This window comes from Poecile atricapillus, chromosome 1 (assembly GCF_030490865.1).
Source record: "Poecile atricapillus isolate bPoeAtr1 chromosome 1, bPoeAtr1.hap1, whole genome shotgun sequence".
NCBI classification, from domain to species: domain Eukaryota; kingdom Metazoa; phylum Chordata; class Aves; order Passeriformes; family Paridae; genus Poecile; species Poecile atricapillus.
The window spans coordinates 31,109,202-31,133,221 of NC_081249.1; the positions used below are offsets into that span (position 1 = coordinate 31,109,202).

At 42.4% G+C, this 24,020-nt stretch overlaps 1 protein-coding gene across 5 annotated transcripts; it reads left to right on the plus strand.

Annotated features, from left to right (window-relative positions):
* Positions 1-90: 90 nt before the first annotated feature.
* On the plus strand, positions 91-20,267 carry LOC131590219 (lysozyme g-like). 5 transcript variants are annotated; one of them, XM_058860178.1, is made up of 8 exons: positions 91-2,129; positions 6,956-7,176; positions 9,234-9,317; positions 10,133-10,228; positions 11,293-11,489; positions 11,729-11,864; positions 12,629-13,234; positions 17,682-20,267. In XM_058860178.1, the coding sequence occupies exons 3-7, from the start codon at positions 9,266-9,268 to the stop codon at positions 12,757-12,759; spliced, it is 612 nt and encodes a 203-aa protein (XP_058716161.1). In that variant the 5' UTR covers positions 91-2,129; positions 6,956-7,176; positions 9,234-9,265; the 3' UTR covers positions 12,760-13,234; positions 17,682-20,267. The 5 variants fall into 5 exon arrangements, with proteins under 5 accessions (XP_058716161.1, XP_058716166.1, XP_058716158.1 ...); XM_058860183.1 differs by having other exon boundaries at positions 9,234-9,308; XM_058860175.1 differs by lacking the exons at positions 91-2,129; positions 6,956-7,176; positions 9,234-9,317 and having other exon boundaries at positions 9,458-10,228; positions 17,682-18,015; positions 19,256-20,267.
* Positions 20,268-24,020: the final 3,753 nt, after the last annotated feature.

A 24,020-nucleotide genomic window follows, 5' to 3' on the forward strand; every position in this document is an offset into this window, starting at 1 on the left:
TGTGGTTTAATTTCTCTAATAAAGTCCATCAGAAAGTTTGTATGAGCCCTTTCTAGATTTCTATTAGGGAATATACCGTTCTGTCTTAACATACGAGATCACTTTGAGAACACAATCAGCTTAAGATGTACACAGCTGCCTGTTGATCTACGAAAAGCATAAAGAAGGCTTGTTTCACCTTTGATCCCCTTTTTAATGCACAAACTCTTTAAATGCATTAGAAAGTGGTGCTTTTTTTCTCCTGCATCCAGTGGCATGAAATTCAAGAACCAATGTTCCAACAGTATTTTAACAAGTGTCTTAACAGGACTCATCATTGAGCCCTAATTGTGTTGAATAAGCTGTGGAAACATTACCTCTAATGTAGTTGCGTGCTGTGTGGAAACACGTGGGCTTGTCAGGATTCCAGCACAGTGCGTTGTTGGAGGTTACTCAGTTCTACACGTGAATAGCCTCATTACAAACAGTGCAAATCCTACTTGGAGTCTGTGGTTTCATGTCACTTTAAGCTGTTGCTTTTTTTTTTCTAGGTTAATCTCCCTTCATCCTTCCTGGGACTTCTTCCTTCATCAGGCTTGTAACATGACCACACATATACTTGTGCTGATACAAGGAGTTCACAGGAATGTGTGGCTTGGGTAGAATCAGACTCACAAGTGGGCTGGGTTGCAAGGGACCCTAGCGATCATCTAGTTCCAGCCCCCCTGCCATGGACGTGGCTAACAAGGGAAGTTGTAGCTGTTCGTACTATAAGTTTATATTTATTTTGAAGTAGCAATCTCATAGATTTGTTCCTTCAAATCTTTAATTTCATGTCTGCTTTCTACATAGTCTCTCTTGAATTAACATTAAAGTTGTTACTGAACAGTCCTCTTGGTTACACCTCCATCCTGGATATTACTTTGAGATGAACAATTCAAACCCAAAAATTTTGTTTTTGCTGAAACCTAGAAGTTCTTTTAAAAATGGGAAATTAATCTAGTTTGAGGGGTAAGAAAGTAATTACTCTTCTGTGGTAGAGTTTAATGATTTTGCTGTGCAGGTTAAATTAATGAATTGTCCACGATCATAAGACCTGGGACAGCAAGCTAGAAGTGATACAATATAGAGAACACCAGCTTAAATAAATGTCAGCTGTACAGACTTGAAAAGCAGAAAGAAAGATTAACTTTGTCAACAGCAGTCTAGTGGCCGTATGGCTGACAGATGAGATGATGATGATGATTCGAAATATCCAGAAGGAACACAGGTTTTTTGTGATTAATTGCTTACAGCAGATGGATGAGGTATGCGAGGACATGACTGACTAAGGTTCCTGAGCCTAGACCAATCACAAAATGGTACCTGGTCTGGTATGTGTCAGCCATGAAGGGTTATTAGACAACAAAGAGATGAGAAATATTCAGGTATAGCTTTGGAAGTGATGGGGCTAATGCCTGAACTCAGCATATAACTTTAATAATGATCAGTGCTTAAGTCTGTGCCTGATGCTTGGTATGAAATAATAAAAAAACCATGAAGGCAATAATAATAACCAAACAGGATCTCAGTTGTTCAGCTCTTGATGCTGAATTATGAGGCCTTCACTAGACAGTCCTTGATCAGTGATTGGTCCTGGGTTTTCCTGTATTTCTACTCAAGAAAACTATCCTGAACTGAAGTGCTGAGTGAAGAAGTCTGGGCCCAGAAAGAAGCGGGATGAGAAACAAATTCTGGAGAGGGCAACAACTGAGTAGCTGCTCTCAGACCCCATTAGTAGGCTGCATTACCTGCAAGTGTCACAAGGGTGGAGGGAGGCAAATTCAAAACATGAGTCGGAAGGTGAAGGTACTTGATGTTACAGTAGACTGCTTAATAACTCTTCTGAGGGGTATGTTGCTCTTAAGCCATGTTTAAAGGATAACTAGAGAGGGGTTCCACACATTTGACACAAAAAAGGTCTGCTCTGATCTTTTGTTCTTGGATCATGCTTGGGAGCCTTCAGCATTCAGCCACTCCAATATGATTGTGGTGATCCAAGGCATTGCAGTCTGCCAGATGCTCCTTGTTCCCTGTCCCTCTGCAGAGCACCATCTGTATCATATGCTACAGGAGGGAACTTATGCTCATACCTTCTTCATCAATTTAAGGTAACACATCAAACTGGCTAAAACAGTACAACAGACCCAGAGATTCACCCAAAAATAACTTGTTCAAATTTGGTTAATTAATTTTAAGTGCATGTACTCTGAGAGATATTGGGTGCTTGTTGGTGGAAAGGAAGGTAGTTAGGAAGTAACTTTTAGAAAGCTCATAAGGTGCATATACTAAAGCTACTTTTTGGTTTTTGATTAATTGTTACAGCCATGGCTTGAGCTGCCTAAAGTAAGCCAACACTGATCTAGTAGTCACATAGCTGTGTCAGCTCAGTGTGAAATCTGTGTTAATGTCATCTGCATTTTGGAACACAGCCTGTTCAACCATCACCCACCTGGTGGTGTGGTATGGTGGTATGACTTCAACATGTGACTTATAGAAAAGGTTTAAAAATTAACTTACCTTCTTCACAAACCATGCGATCTCTGGTAACAATTGGCTTTTCTCAAGATGCCATTGTATGAAAATCAGGTGATTGTAACATACAGAACAACATTAATTAGCTTCCTAATCTACTTCCTCCTTGCTAATTATTTCTTTTGTTAGTCCACTGCCCTAGAAGAAAGCCTGGAATTGTTTCCTGTTTGTTTTCTAGAATTTAACAGTCCTCAATTTTTTGTATCATTAATTCTAGGCACACAGAAATGCCCTTAATAGTTATCCTCAAAACACAGAATGGTTTGGGTTGGAAGGGACCTTAAACATTACTTAGTTCCAAACCCAGTGGGCAGGGACATCTTCCATTAAACCAGGTTGCTCAAAGCCCTATCCAGTGTGGCCTTCAACATTTCCAGGGATGGGGCACCCACAACTTCTCTAGGCAACCTGTTTCAGCATTTCACACAAAGATTTTCTTCCTTGTATCAAATCTAAACCTACCCTTTGTCAGTTTGAAGCCATTCCCCCTAATCTGATAGTGATAGTGTACATGCCCTTTTACAAAGTGCCTCCACAACTCTCTTGTTTGGCCCCGTAGGTAGTGGAATGTGCTATAAGGTCTCCTCAGAGTATTTCCTTTTCCAGGCTGAACAATCCTAATTTTCTCAGCTTGTCTTTGTAGGAGAGGTGCTTCAGCCCTCTGATCACTTGATCAGAGTGACCCTCCTGTGGACTTGCTCCAGCAGTTGCACATTCTTCTTGCTTTGAGAGCCCAGAGCTGAATGTGTTAATCCGGGTGGGATCTTATGAAACTGTAGTGGAGGGGCAGAATCCCCTCCCTCAGCCTGCTGGCCACAACTGACTTTGGTGCAGCCCAGACACGGTTGCTTTTCTGGTCTGTGAGTGCACATGGCTGGGTCATATTTGGCTTCTTGTCAACCAACACCCCCAAGTCCTTCTCAGGGCTGCTCTCAACCCATTCATCCCTCTGCCTTCATTTGTGCTTGGGATTGCCCTGACCCATGTGCAGGACCCTATCCTGGCTCAAATTATGAATTACTTGCTTTGAGTGATAGATCTGTCTTTAAGATGGAATGGGAACAAGCTCTCATAGAATCCAATCCAGTGACCTTTTTGCTAGGACACCTTTCCTATAGTAAAATTAAAAACCTCATTTTAGAGAACAGAAGGAAAGTACTTGTTTTCCGCCCTCATAAACACTTCTGGCCTTAGATATTTTATGTGAAGGCCAGAGAGATGCAGAGTGGGATGTTACTTCAGTGCTCATCTGCATTCTTCAGAAAGGCAGAGATTCACAAAGGAAGAGATTGGGACCCTCAGCATTTGTTCACTTCTGAATACAGTGAAAACTGAAAGCCTCATGTATTACAAGTTTGAACTTGAACAACTTTTGAAGATGTGTAGATGTGCTTAGGGACGTGGTTTAATGGTGGAATTGGCAGTGTTGGGTTAATGGTTGGACTCAATGATCTTAGAAGTGTTTTCCAACCTAAATGATTCTGTGATTACTTCCAGGTACAACAGATGTAAAAAACAATGGAAATTTCATTATTAAACTGGGTGTGTCCCTTTAAAAGCTGGGAAGGACAACCATAGAGGATTTGTCTGAGATGATGCTACACATGCATCTTTAACTGGTCAGTTAGTGGTAGGTATCCAACCTACGTCAGCAATGATGGGCAGCTTCCCTATAAAGCAGTTACAAAGTCTGAGAATGCCTGATGTTACCTATAATTACATCTGAGACAAAAGGAACAACCTGAGAAATTCATCTGCCTGTCGATGTTATGAAACGAATTGAAACTCACAATGGAGACAATAATTAATTCCAAGTAATTTTAGATGGTGTTCTCACCACCCAGTGACACGTGATGCTAAAACCTGCAACCTGAAGGAGAATGACATGTGCAGTATGTAGTGCTTTTCAAAATTGTGCTCCATTTTGATCACTTCTCCATTAAGCGTAATGAAAAAACTTCCCTCGGCATGAGGGGGGAAAAATATAAAGTGAAAATCTGTGAGTAGGAAAGAACTGTTGGTACTGAACCTTGGTGTGCTTTAGATCTCAGGAGTGGTCCCTTCTAATTGATGTAAGACAAGAGGAAAATGCTCTTGTGTCAGGTAACATTTTTTGTCCACTCTGCTCTCCCTTTACCTGAATGTAATCAACAGTGTCACTGACAGATCACAGAGAAAGCTTGTCTGTGGTCACCAACTGCAGCTTAATGCCCAGGATGCCCTAACGCTAACCAGGAACCCTTCCTGCTTCTTAAATTTAAGAAGATGCAGATACTATTTGATAGGTGAACTCCTCTTTCCTTGACTTTCCATCATCTCCCTCCCAGTCACACACTCTGCTGACCAAATCCAGCACAAGGAGAATGGGTATTGACACTGTACTCCTGATGTAATTTTCCAAATTAAATATATCATAAAAATGAAAAAGATGTGCTGTACTAGAGACAGATGCAGACCACTGTCATGAAGTGGCTCACCTACACTCAGTGCTCTGCACTTAAAGCCCCACAAAGACCTTTGAGCAGAAGATGGTGTTTTCTAACATCATGCAGTTCTCGTTAGATGGTGGTGGTGCCTTGGACAAATACACTGGCTGAGAGCCCCGCTCCTTTCGGGGTGTATGAGCATGTTTCCATAGAGGGTGCTTGCTTTTGGCTTTTACTCTAAAAGGCAGTTGGAAAAATTTGTGTCGATAAAGGTGTTTTGACTGAGAAAAACTCCTTAACACTGCAGAAAAAGTATCCTCTTAATTGGACTTACAGTGGAATTTGTATGAATACAAGGAATCTGTCCCAGGGACCTAAGAGTTTATAACAGCACAGATAAAAAACCTTGCATTTAAAACATAATATTCACTACTCAATGAGTACATAAGGAGTATTGCAATGCAGAATAGGCATTAAGAAATCATGCAACTACTGTTAAATGTAGAAAAATGTGATTACATGGTAACAAATTAAAGAGAAAAATATGTAGCAAAGACAAACAGTATTTAAATTCAAAACTTTATCTTAAGGACTGTCAGCAACTGGACAACACATTAGGAAATAAATCTCACTTAAGGTTATAGGCTGCTTCTCAAAGAAGGTGCTAAGCGATCAGCATGGACACAGGCTCAAGGACAGAGGAACATCAGTTTTTTGTCACTAACATGATGCTGTTTTTATAAAGGATACCCAGATGTTAATACTAAATTTTCATAATCTATTTAAGAGAATACTTCTCTTTCTAATACAAATGGTCCTGTTCTGTAGAGGATAAATAGATGTATCTACTGGGTTTGCTGCCATCAAGCTGCACACTATGAGCTTTTCCCAGATCATTTCTGGTTTTCCTTCCCTCCAGCATTTAATCAATTGCTATGCTCTTTGAAAGGATTAAAGCACACTATACTGTTTCTATTTTCTAAGTGTTAAATCATGACAACACCACAAAGATGTGCACCTTACACTATGTCAGACCTTACCTTCTGCTGTTCAAAATATTAAACCCCAGAAAAAGGATTACATGACAGTCTAGTCTGAGATACCATAATGAGATATCAGGTTTGTACATGAAGAATGATTGCCTAATGTTGTTGTAATCGTTGGGAAGGTTTCAGTAGGAGTTTAATATTTAAGACCCACCTCAATCCTTACAAACCTCCTGTAACAATGCCTGGTTTTGAACATATTAATTAGTATCTGGCCAAAACAGTATTTCCTACCTGCCACATCAGTCCCAAAAGAGCAATGGGAATAGATGGATTTGTGATGCATTAAAGAATGAAGAGAAAGCTACCAGAAAAAAAAATCTTTGCCTTCCTAACCTCCATGCATGCTGGGCAGAGTCTAGGGAAGAGAAAAATGTGGCAAATAGAACAGAATTGAAAGGTACTGGCCTCCCAAACTGTCTTTCCTCCTCCAAGTGTCTCAGATGTTTCAGATATGTGAAAAGTGTCTTGGCTGCAAAGTGCAAGTCTTCCAGAGCTCCTCTGTGTTTCCCCACTAACTTTCCCCACTGTTTATTCCTCCTAATTTCTGCTGCAACATCCTGCCTCCCTATGTCTTAAACTCAGACCCTGCCTCTGCTTGCCTCTGCCTCTGCTCTGGAAGTGTCTATCCTGAATTAGATTTGTTGTAAGCAATAAAGCAGTGGGATGATTTTCCTTAATTGTCCTTGTTAAAATTCATATGGAAGTATGATACTTAAAAGCTTGCCTATCTGAAATCATTGAGGAAACAAGACAAAAACAATCCTTCCAAAGATATGTCCAGGTGCAAAGCAGGAGAGGACTACAACAGGGATCTGATATTTTGCCTGGCCTCTGCCACTGATTCACTTCAATAATTTCTGCAAGTCATTTACTGTGCATCAATGTCCTTATTGATGGAGTAAAACCAGTGTTTATGTCCTTTCACAGAGTTGTCCTGAGTCTGACTAACACCACTTGTGCAAATCTTTGGATGAAAGAAATCATTGGAGTTCTAAGCTCTTAATATATATTACTTATTGTACTTTAAAACAGTCATCTCACTAGGTAGGAATTAACATTCCAAAGCCCATAGGGTGGATACCTTTTCCTACATGTATATATAAAAGTCATCAAGTGACCTGCCTCAGAAGAAGGACAGCTGAGTACAGGTGAGTCTGAATTCACTCATGGAATATTTATGTAGAACAAAAAGCCTTGATTTGTTTTGATTTAGCATTTTGCCAATATTGTGATTGCTGTGCTGTTTCTATATAAGGCCTGTGAGGTTTCTGTGATGGGAGTGAAAAAAAAAAATTCCTGCATGTGTAAAAAGCTACATCCTGTAGCTTTCAGTAAGGACCCAGATGGATTTTCCATTGAATTCATAGGTGTTGGGTCAAGCTGTATAGATCTGGGCTTGTGTATACTTAGCTTTAGTGTTAGAGCTCAAATGGGGCTACCTAGTGTACCTTGATCTGGTCATGGGCATTCCTGGCCTGAATAAACTCAGTCAGGACAAGGGAGTCTTTCTTATTATACTGGTGGATTGTGTTTCTACATCCATATGATCTGTTTTGCAGATGTAGAAATGCAGCTTAGAGAAATGGCCACATGCTATTAAAACTGATAGTGTATTTTCAAGTGTTAACAGGATTAGTGTTAATTGCCTAAAAGAGTCATGGTGTGTTTTGTGTTTGAAATCTACTTGGGAAAAAAACCAAAACGTTTCTAAGCCATGAAAGCTGCTCAGTGTAAATGTGTTCATCAGTAAGGCAAATACAGTCAATTTTTTTTGCATTTGACAGCTATTATCTGATGATATTTTGGAATTTTATTAATAGACACAACACATGCATTTATTAATAAAGTGGTTATCTGCCAATATCACACAGATTTTATTTCACCAAATAAATCTTGGAGTAGCCTTGCATGCTCTTAGCAGAGTATTAAGGGTCATAGTTCTTGATTTTTTTGTTGGGGAGAGTGAAACAGGGAAACCTTATGAATGTGATTGTTTAACAAAAGATTCTGAAGGTATGAGGCCTAGAATAGAGACAGAAATGAAAGCCTGCTTTGAGTCATAAGATACTGAGTACTGGTTAACCAAAGAACAATAGCCTAGCCAGCTAAAGGAGAATCCCTGTTGATAAAACAATGTCCTTCTGCTGATAGAAAGTCCAAAGATCAAGAAGCAAGGGAAGAACTTGTAAAGCTTCTAGAGCCTAAAATGCAACACTGTATGTAAAATCTTTAGTGGGTGTATCTCGTAGTGATTGGTTACTGGGAATTAGAATATTCACTATTGAAAAATATATATTGGATTGTAACAAGAACTTCGCTCTCTTAGCTTTTCGCTCTTAGCTTTTCACTCTTAAACCTCTCTCTCTTAACCTCTCTCTTAGCTTTTCTCTCTTACCTCTTAACCTTTCTCATACCTCTTGGCTCTTCTCTCTTACCCCTTTACCCCTCTCCCTGCTCCCCTCTCCCCCTCTCTTACCTCTTCCACTCTTTCCCTCTCTTACCCTTACCCTCTTGGTTTTTCCCCTCTAATCCCTCTCTTTTCTTTCCCCTCTCTCATAAGCCTCCCTGGTTTCCCCCGCTCTCCCTCTGTTGCTCTTATGCCCTCCTCCCCCTTTTCCAGCCTCTCCTCCCCTGCTCTGCCCGCTCTCTCTCCCCTCCCCCGGACCATGTGGACGCCGAGGCTGGTGGCGGACACGGGTCTCCCCTCTTTTTACCCCTATAATAAATTGCTTATACCTGAACAGTTTGACCCTGGAGAAGTCTCTCACCACAAGCGAGCGTTTTTACACAGCAATAATTTTTGAAAACAAGTTTTTCCAAAAGCTAAGGAAAAATCCTTTTTGAACAGAGAGGCAGAGGTTGTGTGCACTTTATAGCACATTAGACTTCAAACACCTAAAAAATTAAAGCAAAGCTAGTGGACCTGCTCATCATAAAGGCACACTATGGACCTTCAGGAGGGGCCATGTGAGCAAGCAGTGGCAACTGACAGGGGTTAAAAAGGCCCCGGCTAGTCCAGGCTGCCAACAGGCTGACCCCAATCTTCCCAAGGGGAGAAAGTACCTCTGTTGCCCAAACCCTCTTCAGCTAATGCCATCTCTGTCTGGTGCCTCAGGGTGGAAGCTTTTGGTGTGCCAACTTTGCTAGAGTGCTGTTGAAAATTAGTAGTAATTTCTTCATGTTTTGCAAACCACTGTGCTTCCAGGTCTCCCGGGACAGCTGAGGAGAGCCATCACCATGATCCCCACACTGCTGTTGCTGGGTCTTTCAGCTCTTGTTGGTGAGACAGGTTTGGGTTGCTGTCAAAAGCACACTGGGAATTGTTTGCAGAAGGGTCTTGGAGAGGGAGTGTGCAGTCAGGCCTGAGGCTCCCTTCCTGCATGACTCTGAAAGATCCTGTGTGGCTGAAGGTCCTCAGCTGCTCTATGAGGCTGCTTGCTGCCCACATGTGTCTTTTAAACCAGCTCATCTGGGGGACGGGACTGAAACCAAGGGAGTCACAGACATGTCTCCTCTTGGTTTTCCCAGCTAACCTTATCCAATCTCCCTGCCTTCTCAGAAATGCTCTCACAAAAGTGGCAATCTGTTTGATGGAGGCTATTTGTTCTTCATTTACCAAGGAAAGGGGGTAATTTTCTGAGACTGAGGCAAGCATTCTCCTGAATGAATTCCTCACCAAGTTATTAAGAGACACAGGAGACAATCCCAGCTAGGGTGCTCAGCTACCACCAGCCATCATCTCAGTGGTTCCAAGCACTGGGGGGCATTGAGTGGGAACAGCCCTCTGAAATAAATGCAGAGGCTCTGGTTCTCCTCTCCCACACCAGCCTTTAGACCTAATGGGGCAGGTGCATATTCATCTAAATGGTCATTAGAACCCTTTGCTTCAATATTCAGTTAGAAAAGAACCAATTTCTGCTCTCTACCTTTCTTTGATAACATTACTGATGGAGAGCAGTGGCAACCATACAAGCAAGGGCCACCACAAGGGGATGTGGATTGCAGGCTTGGACTCTCTCATGCTTGACTTGTATGCACTTGCAGAACTTGAACAAAACTGCTCTGAGATCTTATGTGCTCAAACACCTCCATTTAATATTTCAGCTCCCTCTGTGAGTTCCAGTTGCTATGGCGATGTAAGAGCTGTACAAGTCCCCATGGTCTCCTGTACAAGAGATCCTGCAAGATCCTCTGATTGTGGTATGTATCATTCATTGCTTGATTTGTCAACTTGTTTGTACCTGGCAGAGAGATGCCTTACCTTCTGTTGTTGCCAAATTAAATGTGGTGCAGCTATTCAATCAGCCAAAAGGGAGAAAGTGACACTTCCTCTCCCAAAATAGCTGGTGAAGCCTCCAGACCAGACGGGAAGTGGAAGGACAAACTTCCATAGTCAGGATCTTTGGACTCAAAGCAAAGGGAAATAGTTTCAACCCTTTTTAATTTAAAACAGCTTCTTCATCAGCCAGGATTTTAGCATCAGCCTCCTCACAAAGCCTCAGGGCTCATCTGCTCCAAGGGTACCAAGGGTATCCAAGATACACAGAGCCAGGTCCTGAGTGCTAGCAAGACAGCTGAGCTGGCCAGTGCTGACCTGCCAGTAAAGTAAAGTCCCAGGTGTCTACCAGAATCTACTTCTGGTTGATTAATTTTTGGTAACTCCTTCATATTTCTCTCTTTCTTGCCTGCTGTTACTGCTTGGTGTCACCACACAGCTGACTATGTCACATTCATCCTGATGATTATCATCATGCTGATATCTCTAGGGATTTTGCCATGTTCCTCAGATGTAGGCTCTTCCAGAGCAGACACCTTACTGTGGGTGTTCAAGCATAGATCTGAATCTGCTTGCTTGTTTCCGAACTGCTCCAAGTTTGCTTTAAAAAAGCTCCCCCTCTCTAGCAATAAAATATAGCTGTTACTGCAGTGTGGTCAGTCTGTAGTAACACACCCCTCAATTTTTTCAAATACATTTTGAAACTTTACTTTTCTGACTCCAGAGGTGCAGAAGAAGAAGACGACCATGCATTCCACCCTCTAAGAATCCTCCCTGTTCCCCTGGTCATCCTTGGGTAGTGGAACAGCAGCTCCCAGGCCATGGTCAAAGCCAACAGAGCTGTGCTTGTTCTTCAAACTCCACTGCCCATCTTGATGGAGATACAATTTCTTAAATACTTGAGTTACTCCTTTGACACACCTGCTCAAGGGGGAGGCAAGGGGTTTGGACAGGGGTGTGTGTAAGTCTGCCTTTTCCTATGCTGCAGGATATGCCATGATACAAAGGACTGCAGAGCCAGACCTCATACGCCTGAGGAGATACGAGATCCCAATTAAGAGAGTAGCCAGAAACCTGTGCTTGGACCCAGCGCTCATCGGTGCCGTCATGTCCCAGGACAGCCGTGTCGGCCTGCTCCTGGACAACGGCTGGGACCAGGGACGGCAGAAGTACGGCCTGATGCAGGTACTCCAGGTTGATAGGCATGAGCAACAGCACAGTAATGTAGTCCATACCCCAGGGCTTTATCTTAGCAAATGACTGTTCCATGTTTGAAAGAGCACTTCATTGCAATCCCTCTGCATCAAAGGCTGTGCTTAGGTGTTGTCCTGAATAAGGTCACTTCGACGAGTCAGAGCCTGGGAGTGCGATGAGGAAAGGGTGGCATTCAGAGGGAAATCAATTTTCTTGCTTGTCTTTCCTAGATCAGCAGGCAACTGCAACCTTTTGCGGCGTGGGATAGTGAAGAACACATAAATCAAGGCTCAAATATGCTGGTTCTTTCCCTTAATGAAGTACGGGCAAGACATCCTACCTGGACTTGGGACCGACAGCTGAGAGGTATGGAATGGGCTTTGTACTAGGAAGGGACAGACTGACTGATGGACTGATGGGAGTGCTGTGTGCTTGTTGGTGGCACTTTTAAGGGAAAAACAGCATCACTCTGGCAGATTTTACAGCATCTCTTACAAAAAAAAAAAAAAAAACACAAAAAAACCCCCCACAAAACCCCACAAAAAATCCCAAACAAACAAAAGAAACCCTCAAAGCCCTGAAATAACAACAAGAACAGAGTTTTCTGGTTTAACAGAAGCAGAACCAGACCAGCAGACTGGCAATGAGAAATGGCTGTTAGGTGGATAAATAAGATAGAAAGCAACTAAACAAAAGTCACTGGAGAATGCAGAAACTGAGGCACCACAACACAACAGGATTATTGTGGCAACTTGTTAAGCTGCATCCAGCAAGACTGAGATCAAGGTTTCCTTGTAGTCCATGCTATCTGTGTGCTGGTTTGTTCACCCTATGCTATTTCTTACTCTTCCTTCCTTGCCCTGCTACTGCCCCTCCTTTGCTCTGATTACACCTTTTTCTGATAACAGTGCTCCATTTCCACCTGCATTTGGAGAGAGTCATGGGCTCCTTCACTATAGCAATAAAGATTTTACAAAATCAGTTACTTTTCAACAATAATGCACAATTGGGACTTTGTCAAGCAGTTCTTGTTTGGTGAGATGCATGGCATTTTTTGCTACAAATTTTTGCTCTTAAATCTCTATTTCTTACTCACAAGCACGTAACAATTACTTCTTAACTCCTTCCAGGGGGAATCTGCACCTACCATGCAAGAATGGGCAACCTCCCTGTCTACGAGGCAGACCCATGCATCAGAGACTACAGCTACGCCAACAACGTGATTAGGCGAGCCCAGTACTTTAAGAGAAATGGGTTCTAGGTCGTAAACCCACCGAGCCTCCCCTCTGCAGACTGGCCCAGCAGTGATAGTAGTACCCAGAGCAGTTCCTCAGTCTCCTGGCAGGACTGATGCTGGTGGCATTACCAATGCCACCTTGCCGGCTCCAGCAAATTCCAGCCCCCAGCTCGCTGATGGGCAAGATCAGCACTGCCTTCCAGGAGACCCTCCAAGGATGAGATCCCGCAAGCTTCAGGGCCTTTGAAAGGCAGATGGGGACAGACCAGTTCAATATTTAAATTATGAGCGAGGACGGTGACTCTTCCCGTTCAGAGCTGCACCTCAGGGCGGTTTGTGCATCTCCCAGACATGGAGACAAACAGATCTCCCTGGGCATCAGCTGTGCTATCCCCATCTGCGTCCACCTCCTTCCTTCTCCATGGCCAATGCAGGGGATGAACACCCTGTTTTCCTTCCCTTGGTGCTGCTGGCTAAGGAGCAATGAAGAGACTTCTCGGTGAGCCTTTGGTCTCTGCAGTAGCAGTTTTCCTGTAGCCAGCCTTGAGGGAGACAATATTAAAACATGCTTTGGTTGGTCTCCTGAGTTCACAGCCATGATGCAACTGTGGAGTTCATCAGGGCATCTATATGGAAAATACTGCAGGTGCCACAGCAGGCAAAATGCCTTTCTGTCAGAGAGCAGCACTTGGAGCAGGAGTCAGCCCCATGCATACCCATGCCGAGAGCTGTATCACAGCAATAGTTTTGGTAAAAACCCCCACAACCTTTCCTGCCTTAGCTTTGGCACATTTATGCTGAGTTTCCTCCAAATTTAAAAGCATTTCAGCATCTGTCCCTCTGCCAGGATTCCCAATTTGTAAAAGAAGTGAATGAGCTCGGGTCTGTTTGAAAGTGAATGGGTCTCTCGGTGCCAATTTATTAATTAGAGAACAAAAACGAGAATAAAATAGAAATAAAAATAAATGTTAAATCCCAATGTTCATTTTTTTCAGTTTCATGTGGCTCGGTGGGTAGCAATCTACTTGAGTAAATAACCCCCTTGAGTACTCTTGGAAGGGGTCTAAAACTCAGTTTGAGAACAGGGAGTGAATAATGGTGCTGCACACTGGGTAGGTCAGAAGAGCTGGGCCTGAGCCTGCCTGCTGACCCAAACTTGGAACGTGGTAATAGCAATATTCACATTTCAAATTACCATTTTGGAGGTGTCAGGGTACTTTTCTTCCAGCTGCCACCATTGCTGATGCAGAAGTGATGTGCCTGGCAGTCCTTGCTGGCAGCAAGGGGCAGTGCTGTGGATGTGCCTGGGCTGCTAGGCACGGTCAACACAGGCAGCATGAGAGCTGGATTGCAGATAGCTTTTGCAAGCAGAGCAATTTTAATGCTGTTCCCCTTGTCTTGCCAATCACTTATCTGTTTACCATCATGGCAAGGACGGCATAATTAGCATATGTTACAAGCAAACTAATTTTATCACCTCTGGAGACCAGAGGGAACCATTGGTTGTCTCAAATGTCACTGATTTTTTTTTTTTTTAAGACTACCATAAACAGTTCAGTGTTGAGCAACCACAGATATTGAGCTATATTTTATTTAGTCTTTAGTGAATTCTGAACTATATTATAATTTCACTAAAATCATTACTTTGTAATACAAATTAATGAAATGTATCACATGGTTGCCTACTTGACATAACTTATGTAAAATTCATAGGACGAAGCCTTTAGTGTATTATGTTATGTAATCCTCTGTGTTACATAAGCCTCTTATGTAAAGCCTATGAGTGATTTTTTTGGTAGATGAGTATAAACTTCAGATGGGGCAGGGAATCTCATTGCTGCCTATGTGTACAAAATTGGAGGTTGAGTTCCAAGGGTGAATAAGAGTGGAGCTTTCTTTGGTTGTCTTCATGTCATCCTCAGTTGCTGCCAGCAAGCTCCTTGTCACCACTACTGGTGCTGCCAGCCCTGCAGATCTCTGAGCTCCTCAGGAGTCCAATTTGTGCAAGTGTTACCTATGAAACTGCTGCTTCATGTTGTGGTAGCATAGCAACACCCAAGAACCTGCCTGCTGAGTTGTGCAGCATCATCACAAAGGATAATTTATATTTTAAAGTCTATTTAAAATTCCAAGTTCTGAAAATTCCTTATTTTGTTCCAAATGTTGTTTTAGGGTATCAGCACTTTGCAGTGAATACAGAAAATCTCTGCAGAAAATGAGTTAAAGCTTGATAAATTGGTAGGAAGGAGTAAATAATTAAGGAAAGTTTAACAGTAGCATGCTGCCTTAAATTGTGAGCAAGAGGTTTCCTGAAAAATAATGAGCTCAGATTGTTGCTCCCTTCTGATCTTTTTCTAGTCATGTTACTGGAAGTTTTTTTTCTGCCTGATGTAGACAGAGCAGATGCAGTCACATTCTTCGTCACCCTTTTGATCCATGGCCTGGTGAAAAAAAAACAAAACCAAAAACAATAGACATCTTTCAAAGCAAATGATCCAATACCAAGTAACACATCAGAAAAAGTGGAAGCACAGGCAAGGAAAAAGAAAAGCCACATCAGAGTGGAAAGAAAGGTCCAGGGAATCAGACCAAGACACCTGCCTGAAACATTAAGGAAGTTGCTAGAGTAAAGGATGGAATGGTTCCTTCAAGAGATCCAGTGGGACAACAAAGCAGCAAGAAACTGTAAGGAGGGCTCTGGCATCCTGGCTTGGCAGGGAAAAACCATCTCAGATCAATTAAAATCTTTATCTAATGGGGTCAGTGGTCAAGAGAGAAGCCATGGTTGTGCCATATCATGCCATGCTTGTTGCACCACAAAAAGTATGCTCAGGACAATCGCAACCCTGATGGAAAGTATAGCCTGTGGAAATAGGGAATTAGATTTTTTTTTTTCAAAAAAAAAAAAGAGAGAAAGCACACAGTTATGATTTTCTAATATGCAAAAGAAATGAAGGGCAATGACCTACATCCTTCCATTCCCTTTGAGGGTAAGACAAATAGCAGTGAGTTTAGCAGCAGATTTGTTCGATACTTTAAAAAAAACCTTTCAGGATAATGAAGCAATGCAGCATTTCCTGGGTGTTTTAAATAACATTCAAGACCAACATGTAAAAGTAGATGTACATCATATATAATCACAGAATGGTTTGAGTTTGAAAGGACCTTAAAGATCACCAAGTTCCAACTCCTCTGCCACAGGTAGGGACAATTTCCACTAGACCAGGTTGCTCAGGGCGCCATCCAACCTGGCCTTGAACACTTCCAAGGATGGAGCATCCCATCCACAACTTCTCTGGACAACTTATTCTAGTACACCACACTGTGAGTGTTCACAATAACAAATTTCTTCCTAATATCTAATCTAAACCTACTTTTTTTGCCATCATGTTTTGTAGAGAGGGGAAATGCAATAGGTGTTGTTTAAGGACCTTTCCAGGCTAACACTGCCAAATCAGAGTCAGCAGTCAGCAAACGGAAAACAAATTACAGACACTGAAGAAAACCTTTCTCTGTTGGGGTCCAGTGATTTGGTTTTACAACTGATGTTACTACTGGGAAATCTATTTAAATGTGCTTCTACAATAGAGAGCAAGTGTGAGGTGGGGTCTTTCTCTCTCATCAACTTGTTTAGCTGCAGGTGGCATGAGCTGATCCCTCCATGGCTCAGGCAGGGATCTGCTGGGAGTCTGGAGCTGCAATGACTGGCTTTCAAAGAAACCAGGTAGAGGGACCAATTAAATTAATTACCTCTTTCAGCAGTAACTGAAGCAGCAGGAAAACAGTGTCAAAACCAAGGCCCTGTTGGGTCAGAGCCCTAAGCCATGTGGGAGAACAGATTTTTCCAATGGCTGATTCCAAATGCTGCAGCTGGGTCTATTTGAGCCACATGTCCATGTCTCTCTCTGAGATATGTTGAAAACAAAGGGAAACACAAGCACATCAACACAGTGCTGAATTACTGTGTTTGTTCTGCTTTGTTATTCATTGCAAAACTGGGCTGGGATTTCCTCGACAGCAACTTGTCCCCAGGACAGCAACTCTTACATTGCCCAGGATGGGCATCAACCTGCGGTCCCAGGGACCCCTATGGAGCTAATGCTGCAGCTGGGGGTAACTGTTTCTAATACTTGCCTCAGTTTATTTAATTGCCTTCCTTGAAACTGAATACTCCCACATTGGATGCCATGGGTCTGCTTTCTCCCATTTCAGTGTTAAAAGAGATCATGTTGTAGGATTGCAACCCCAGAGCAGTTTTCCACCAGCATCCCTCAAACAAAATCCTTGTGCCTCTCTCTAGCATTTGTTTCTGTGAGTTCCTCAACCAGCTCATCCTAGAAGCAGGGATTTATTGCAACCAAAAATTCTGCTTCTGCACCTCATCCTGATGAGGCACTGATCCAGCCAGTATGCAGGCTCCCACTCATGCCAGCAGCCCACATTTACTGCTCCTCTGGCCTCATTGACCATGCCCACAGAACTCAAAAAGGGTAGTACAGTTCTACTACAGCATTTTTATCAGTAGCAACTGGGATTTCCACCCACAGGTTTTTAGGGTGCTTCTCTTTTCCTGTTTTTAGATATTTTTTATATTTTTATGCTGTAACATTTTTATCCTTCACATCCAGAATCACTCCTCCACCGCTACATCCTACTCAGTCGTTCCTGTGAGGCTGGCAGTGCTGTATCTCATTGGTGTTCTAGCCTCCACTAAGTCTCTGAGACACCTTCTGTCTCAGGGTTGTCATTTGGTCCAGGCTTTTGGGTTCTGGCTTGATTTTGAAGTCTCTAGCAACTGTACAAAACTGTACAAAAACACTTGTAAGTTTATCTTTGCTGTGTTGCTTAATACTGCATGTGCCAAATCCTTGCTACTGTATTCTTTCTATTTTGTCTTCCTCATGTATCGTGATCATGCTGTTTATTTCCCTCACGTTTTTTTTCAGAGGTAAACTGAACGTCAGCCTTGTCCACCTTGCAGATCACAGGAGTTCAAACTGGATACTCCTCTGGATTTGTCAGCTTTCCCCTGCTTCTAGTGGAGAAGTTCCTCTAAAAGCTCTTCAATTTCCAGTGACACAGGTTGTCTATGCCACAGCTCAGGTGCAGCCTGCCCCTTCTATGCTGCACCTCTCATCCACATTTTGTCAGTTCCTCACATGTCTCAACCATCTACAAATCCCTGCATTTCCCTATGAAGGAAAGGCTGTCAGCTTGCAGCCTCAGGACACAGACCTTCTTCCAGCATCCACAGCACTGTGCCATCCTAACATGGGCTGGGTAACCTCTCACAGCTTAAATGGGCTTGATTGCCTTGGGAAGCTTATGACAGCTTTCTCCCCTGAAAGCGTAACTAGGATCATTCATTTCTTATGCACCCTTTATTAAGCTAATTAGCAATTAGGAGAAATGTTCAAGAGCATGATGAAACCCACACAGTGAGGATGTGGCTGACCTGAGACTCTACTGCTGCAGCCCACAGTCTTCCACAAACACTCATTTTCCAAGAAATGGAAAGGTTTCTTGTTTCAAAGCAGGCAAGGAGAAATTTGACTAATTTCTGTCCTTTAAATCAGGTTTTATTTTATTAATTCCCTGCTTATTCAGCCACCTCTTAGCTGATTCAGATCAAGAAACTAGCAAAGTTTTCAAAGGGGTTTGGGTGTTGGCATGGTTACAGAAATCAGAATTATAGATTCCTGTCATAATAATATAAATCCTGGCAGCATATTTTTTCCTTTCCTCTAGAAATGAAGACAAACTCTAAAAAGGCACAGCTGCATGCCTGAGCCATAAATGCCATATAGAGGACCAGATTATCCCACAGATGTTTGCCCTGAAACATTTAATTGCCATTTAATTCTTCCTTCCTGTCAGACACAGGAGAGGAAAGAGTAGCTGGTACTAGATCTGGTCCAGTGCCCTGCAGCCTGGATTCTGGGTAAACCAAACTGTCCCTTCCCTGCAACTCTTGTGATCAACGAAGAGCTGTTTGCTAATTGATAATGGATATTGAATGGATTGTTGTGGCCCTTGCTATATCTGCTATAGGTGGATGTCATACACTTACCATATGTACAAAATATTTCAGTAGCAGGGCTGTCAGGTTGCTCTGTATGGAGGCTGAAGAGCTAGCTGTGTATAAATAAAGTCCCAGAGAATTCAGGTGAAACTGTCTAGGTGTGGCAAAGGAGGTTTGTACAGAGAATATGGACAGAGAATAAAGTTGTTAATGGTGAAAGTGCTTCAATTACTGTGATGTAGAAGAAGCAAACTAGTATATCCTTTATGTTTCTGCCCCAGAAATAAAGGAACAGTAGCACAGACCATTTGGAGATTACTAGTTTGTGAATCACCTTTGGTGGTATTTTTAATTTTTTTAATGTTACTTGTTTTGAGCCACATCTGTTCTATTCTCCTTCCTGCCAGATGTGCTTGCCTCTGTTTCAAACTTCTTTACACTCAGTCATAATTGTGAATGTGAAGAGCCCCATGCCTGAGCTGCTGTGATTTTTTGCAGCTGGTTCCCTATGGGAGGTATCAACAGTACAGCAAAAACTTACAGAATCTCTCAGTGCAATGACAGGGGACGAATTCCCCCGCTAAAAATGTAAAAGAGCTGCTGAAAGAGCAAAACAGCATTTCACACCCACAAAATCTACCATGGGGGAGAAGCGGGTCAGGATACATTCTGCCGCGGGAGTTCTGCCATCCGGTGGCTGTTTTCCTTACTGCTGCACAGCTACAGTAGCTTTGAAATCCATCCTCACTGCCTGCTAATTTGGGGTTGTTGACCTTTGTTGTCTCTGTGCAAGAGGGGATAAAAACAGGGGCCTGGTACAGTCTCTGCATATCCGAATTCTCAGCAGTTGCAGCTCTGGTCATGTTATTGTTCCTGGAACTTTGCCTGCAAAAATTCGATTAAATCCAGAAGCACATTTTCCCATTGTCAGCGTGCTACTGCTTCCAAGAACTGAAGAGGAGCAGTTGTTTTCAGACAAGGTTCCTCCTAGTTCCAAACTGTTAGTAATGGGACTTTAAATTAAAGCTGTTTCATGTTTTAAATTCTAATTGTGTTTTTGCTGCAGAGCAGAATCCCTGTTATGTTTGGGAGGATGCACAAGTTGTTAGGTGTTTCTGTTTCTCGTAAGACCAGTGGGGGTGGGAAGTGCACTGAGCCAGATGTTCCAGAACACTTCCAGCAGATAGGAAAGCCCATTTGTCTCCAGGAAGCACGTTGAGAATGTGGGGAGACATCCTGCAGCAAACATGTCAGGTCTATGATCTTTGTTTAATATTCTTGTAAATGATGCACTGTACCAAAGTCTGTTTTCCATTAGGTGTTAGCATTGTTCCTCTCAGTTGATGTTTGTGTGTTTTCCCTCCTGCAATGGTGTGTTAAGACAACAGATAAATGCAGATAAATTGCAAGTCAAACAATCTGCAAGTCAGATAAATTGTAATGGGTGTAATTGAAGGATGCTTCTCTTTTATTTTCTTGTGCTATGGAAAAGCAAACTGGAGCCAGTAAATAGTGTTGGATTTCAATTGACTCTCATATTTTTCTCTTTACTTTTTTTTTTAATTTTTGAATAGAAAACCTAGCTTTTTAAGATGCCTTCCTCTACTGGCCATGCAGGCAGCCGAAGACAAGCTTAGAATAAGACAGCTAAGTTTTAGGTAATTAGGGGAGATAAACTGGACACAAAGCACCAGTTCACCTCACGACGTACACGTGAGCATGACCAAGAGGTAATCCCCTCTAGAGCAGGCCATACACACCATGACTGCATCTGCTAGCACGAACACCTGCACTAGTATCAAAAGGATGCCATGGGTTTCAGTCATGGATCTGAAAGCACTTTAACAGCATGAGTCACACATTGCATTGGCCTGACAACTGGTTGTAAATACTGCTCTGTGCTGGTTTCAGCTGAAACCAGCACGTGCTCTTATGCTGTTCAGAGTGTTATGGGAATATACTGAATGTTGACACAACTGGAGCTTTGGAGGCAACTGTGAAACCAGATGGTTTGAGCTGATGGTAGGCACTAATTCAGTTGTTCACTCTTCCCTTACACCCACACACAAGCTCATGCCTATTATACATCCTGGTCTCTGTCAGTCATTGCCAAGTGAGCAGATTTTTTCACAATCAACAAAGATCCTACTTGGGCACATAAGTTTATGCTGGGAATTGAGCTGACTTTGCGATGACATTTAAGACCATCACAGAAAAAATGAAAGTCTGCTGGGTGCATCCAACCCCTGAACCTACTTTTCTCTCGCCATTGAGAGTTTTCGCAAAACCTGAACTTCTGAACATTTCTCCACTATCATCCTAAATTAAAAGAGACTAAATCTGGGACTAATCCACACAAAGGCTTAGATTTAAAACAAGATTCACCTCACTCTCAATCTGCATGCTAGAGAACTCCATCTGAATCTGAAGAAAAGATTATTTTATATCATCTGTGTACTGATTTCTAAGGCATCCTTCAGTAAAATTAGTCAATTCTATCTTTGTTTTACTCTAAACAGATTCAGAAGGATTTAAAATGTCAGCTCAGCCAGAATGACCTTTAGAAAATATGTGTTTAGATTCTAAAAATGAAAGGAAAAGTCATGCATTTCATACTGTAGGAGTTCCTGTCTCAGAGAAGGCAGCAGAAGAACAACATGGAGAAATACCATGCCAAGATGGCAAAAGCTGGCAACTGTGAGGGTTTTGCTCCAGCTGTGATTAATTGCTGGTATCTCTTGAAAAGAGTCACATGATGGGGCAGTGCTGAAGGACGGTCTGGGTGACCGTGACAATGCATTTGGCCTAATGCAGGTATGGTCAACCTTCTTAAAAACACAAATCTCATCCTTCCTTTAAAGCAGTCAGAAGAGTGGCAGGGGCCCTGTTGAAAGGCAACCCCCTAAACCTTTTCAGCCAACTCTTTGGCCAGGCTAAGGCCAATGCTGACCAGACTGTCACCTCCCAGAACCAGGGAAGGACCCCAGTGAGTATCGGTGCATGAGCAGACTGCCTTTACACTATGAAACTGATGATTGCTTCCAAGCACTCCCCTGAGATTGAAGAGATTAATTGTTCCTATTTCACATTTAGATAATAAGTCTTGTTTCAAAAAGCACCTTTTTAACTGAGCATGCTATAGGCTGCAGCTACTACCATCAGGTTAATTACACTTCATGCACCACAGGGGCCTGGCTTATGGGGAATCTTGCTTCATTATTCATGCCTACATTTGTGCCTAACTTGTTTGCCAAGCTGAATCCTTATCTGTAAAATCCCTAAACATTTGCTGCATGCATAGGATCTGCTTTTGTAACAGCTCCAGCCCCCTCAGACTTGTGCTTTACTACCTCGTGGATTAAGGGGAGATCCCTATAGGAAATTGATTTTCCCACTCTTGACTCAGCTGCGGAGGAGAGGAGCAGCCACTTTGCACCTGGAAACACTGTGAAGCAGAAGCAATCCTGCTTTCTGCATGCTGTCACCTTTACAATAGCTGTAATTTTAAAGGGTCTGACAAACAGTAGAGCTGGCATTCCTCCTCAGTGCCCAAATGTCTGCCCATCACACATCTGTTGGCTTTGCCTGTGCTGTGAGAAGTGCTTGTGTCCTCTCCATACAGTTACAAAAGAGGTAAATCCTGATATTAAGGACCAAAATGAACACAAGCAGCCTGTAATCAACAAAGAGCTCTGGATAAATAGTGGATAATAGTTCTGGTGTGGTGATGTTGCTGTCTCACTTTCAGGCTGGCAAACAGTTCCCTAAGATTGGATAGCCATGGGACACTGAAGAGCACTTAGCCCAAGACATAGAGATTTTATACTGGATGATAAATCCAGAAAAGCATCGCCAGCTTGGACAAAGAAGGGCACCTCAGAGGTTGAGTTTTGTCAGCTTTTAAACACTTCACACATATAAAGTCAAGCATGATAATGCTGTAAGCGCTGCTGAAAGCTAAACACATTCCAGTCCCTATGTTCACGTGGAATAATATTCCTTAGTATGCACCAAAAGGAATAGAAGAAAAAGATTAGCCTTCTAGCAGGTTTTTTTTTGAAACCTGGCAAATACCATGACATTTTTCAATTGCAAGGAACAAGGGTGGGCTTTCCTCCTCTCTCCATTCCATTTGTTTTGTGGTTCTATACCCACCTACAAAAAGCAACCTATCCTGGTTGCCTTTCCTGGCAACTCTGAAGTACTATTTACTGATGAAGTAGCACCTCTGCTTACATTTTTCTTCCATCCTCATTCCAGGTGGGATCTCAGCCTATAATGCAGAAGTTAACACTGTCCACACCTACAACAAAATGGATATTGGCAAAACACAACTATGCCAATGATGCAGATGCGAGAGACAGGTTTTATAAGACAAATGGGTATTGAGCTCTCTGAATAATGATTATATTTGAGGCCCCGATTGCATACTTTGCTTCTAATTAAGAACATTCTGGATTTATCCTCCCCAGAAACAGTAAGAATGGGGGAGGACAATGAAGCCAGGAACAAGTGCAAACTTGCAGTGGGGTTTTTTTCCAGCTACGGCTAAAAACGTAACTTGAAAGATAACACGGCTCATAGTCTAAACTGTAACTTACATTTTGCCTTTTATTTTTCATCTTACTTCATGAGAAGTAAGATTTTTCATCTGTGCCTGCAGTTTCTCAAGCAGCAGATAATGCTGCAAGGAAGTTGTAACACTACTTAACAAGATTTTACCCACCTTATGGTTTATCTTTCAATTCACATGTCTTAACAGTTGTACAAAGCAGCAGCGCTGGCCATTGAGAGAGGCTGAGCTGTCCCTGTCAGAGGCCTTAAAGACCCAGCTGGACAAAGCACTGAGTAACCTCATCTGACCTCAGTGCTGGCTCTGTGTTGAGCAGGAGGTTGGACTAGAGACCAATACGGTACCTTCCAACCTGAATTTTGCAATCACCTTCAGTCAGTCTGTTTGTTCTCTACACAAAAAGGCAATGTCTCTTATCTGCTTCATGAAGATCTACATGGAGCATTAAAAAGCTCCATTACTGAAAGAATGTGGACACACACTGTGTTTGTGTAACTCAGTGGTTCAGGTTTTAGGGCTGAGAGCAAATCTTTATAGAGAATGTATGGTCATACAGAGAAGGTTTGGAATAGCAGACTAACTGTACAAGAGTGGAAGCCCCTGGGGGAAATATCATTTCAGAAACACCCAAACATACACATATATTAAAAAGTTAAAAAAAATAGAGTTTTCTTTTTCATTAGAACTGTC

Bases quoted from the DNA above. Each gene is read 5' to 3' on its own strand.
- LOC131590219 (XM_058860173.1), top strand. From the start codon at position 9,976: ATGGAGAGCAGTGGCAACCATACAAGCAAGGGCCACCACAAGGGGATG. The intron at 10,229-11,292 runs GTATGTATCATT...CCTATGCTGCAG, and splicing joins TGCAAGATCCTCTGATTGTG to GATATGCCATGATACAAAGG. The intron at 11,490-11,728 runs GTACTCCAGGTT...TGTCTTTCCTAG, and splicing joins AGAAGTACGGCCTGATGCAG to ATCAGCAGGCAACTGCAACC.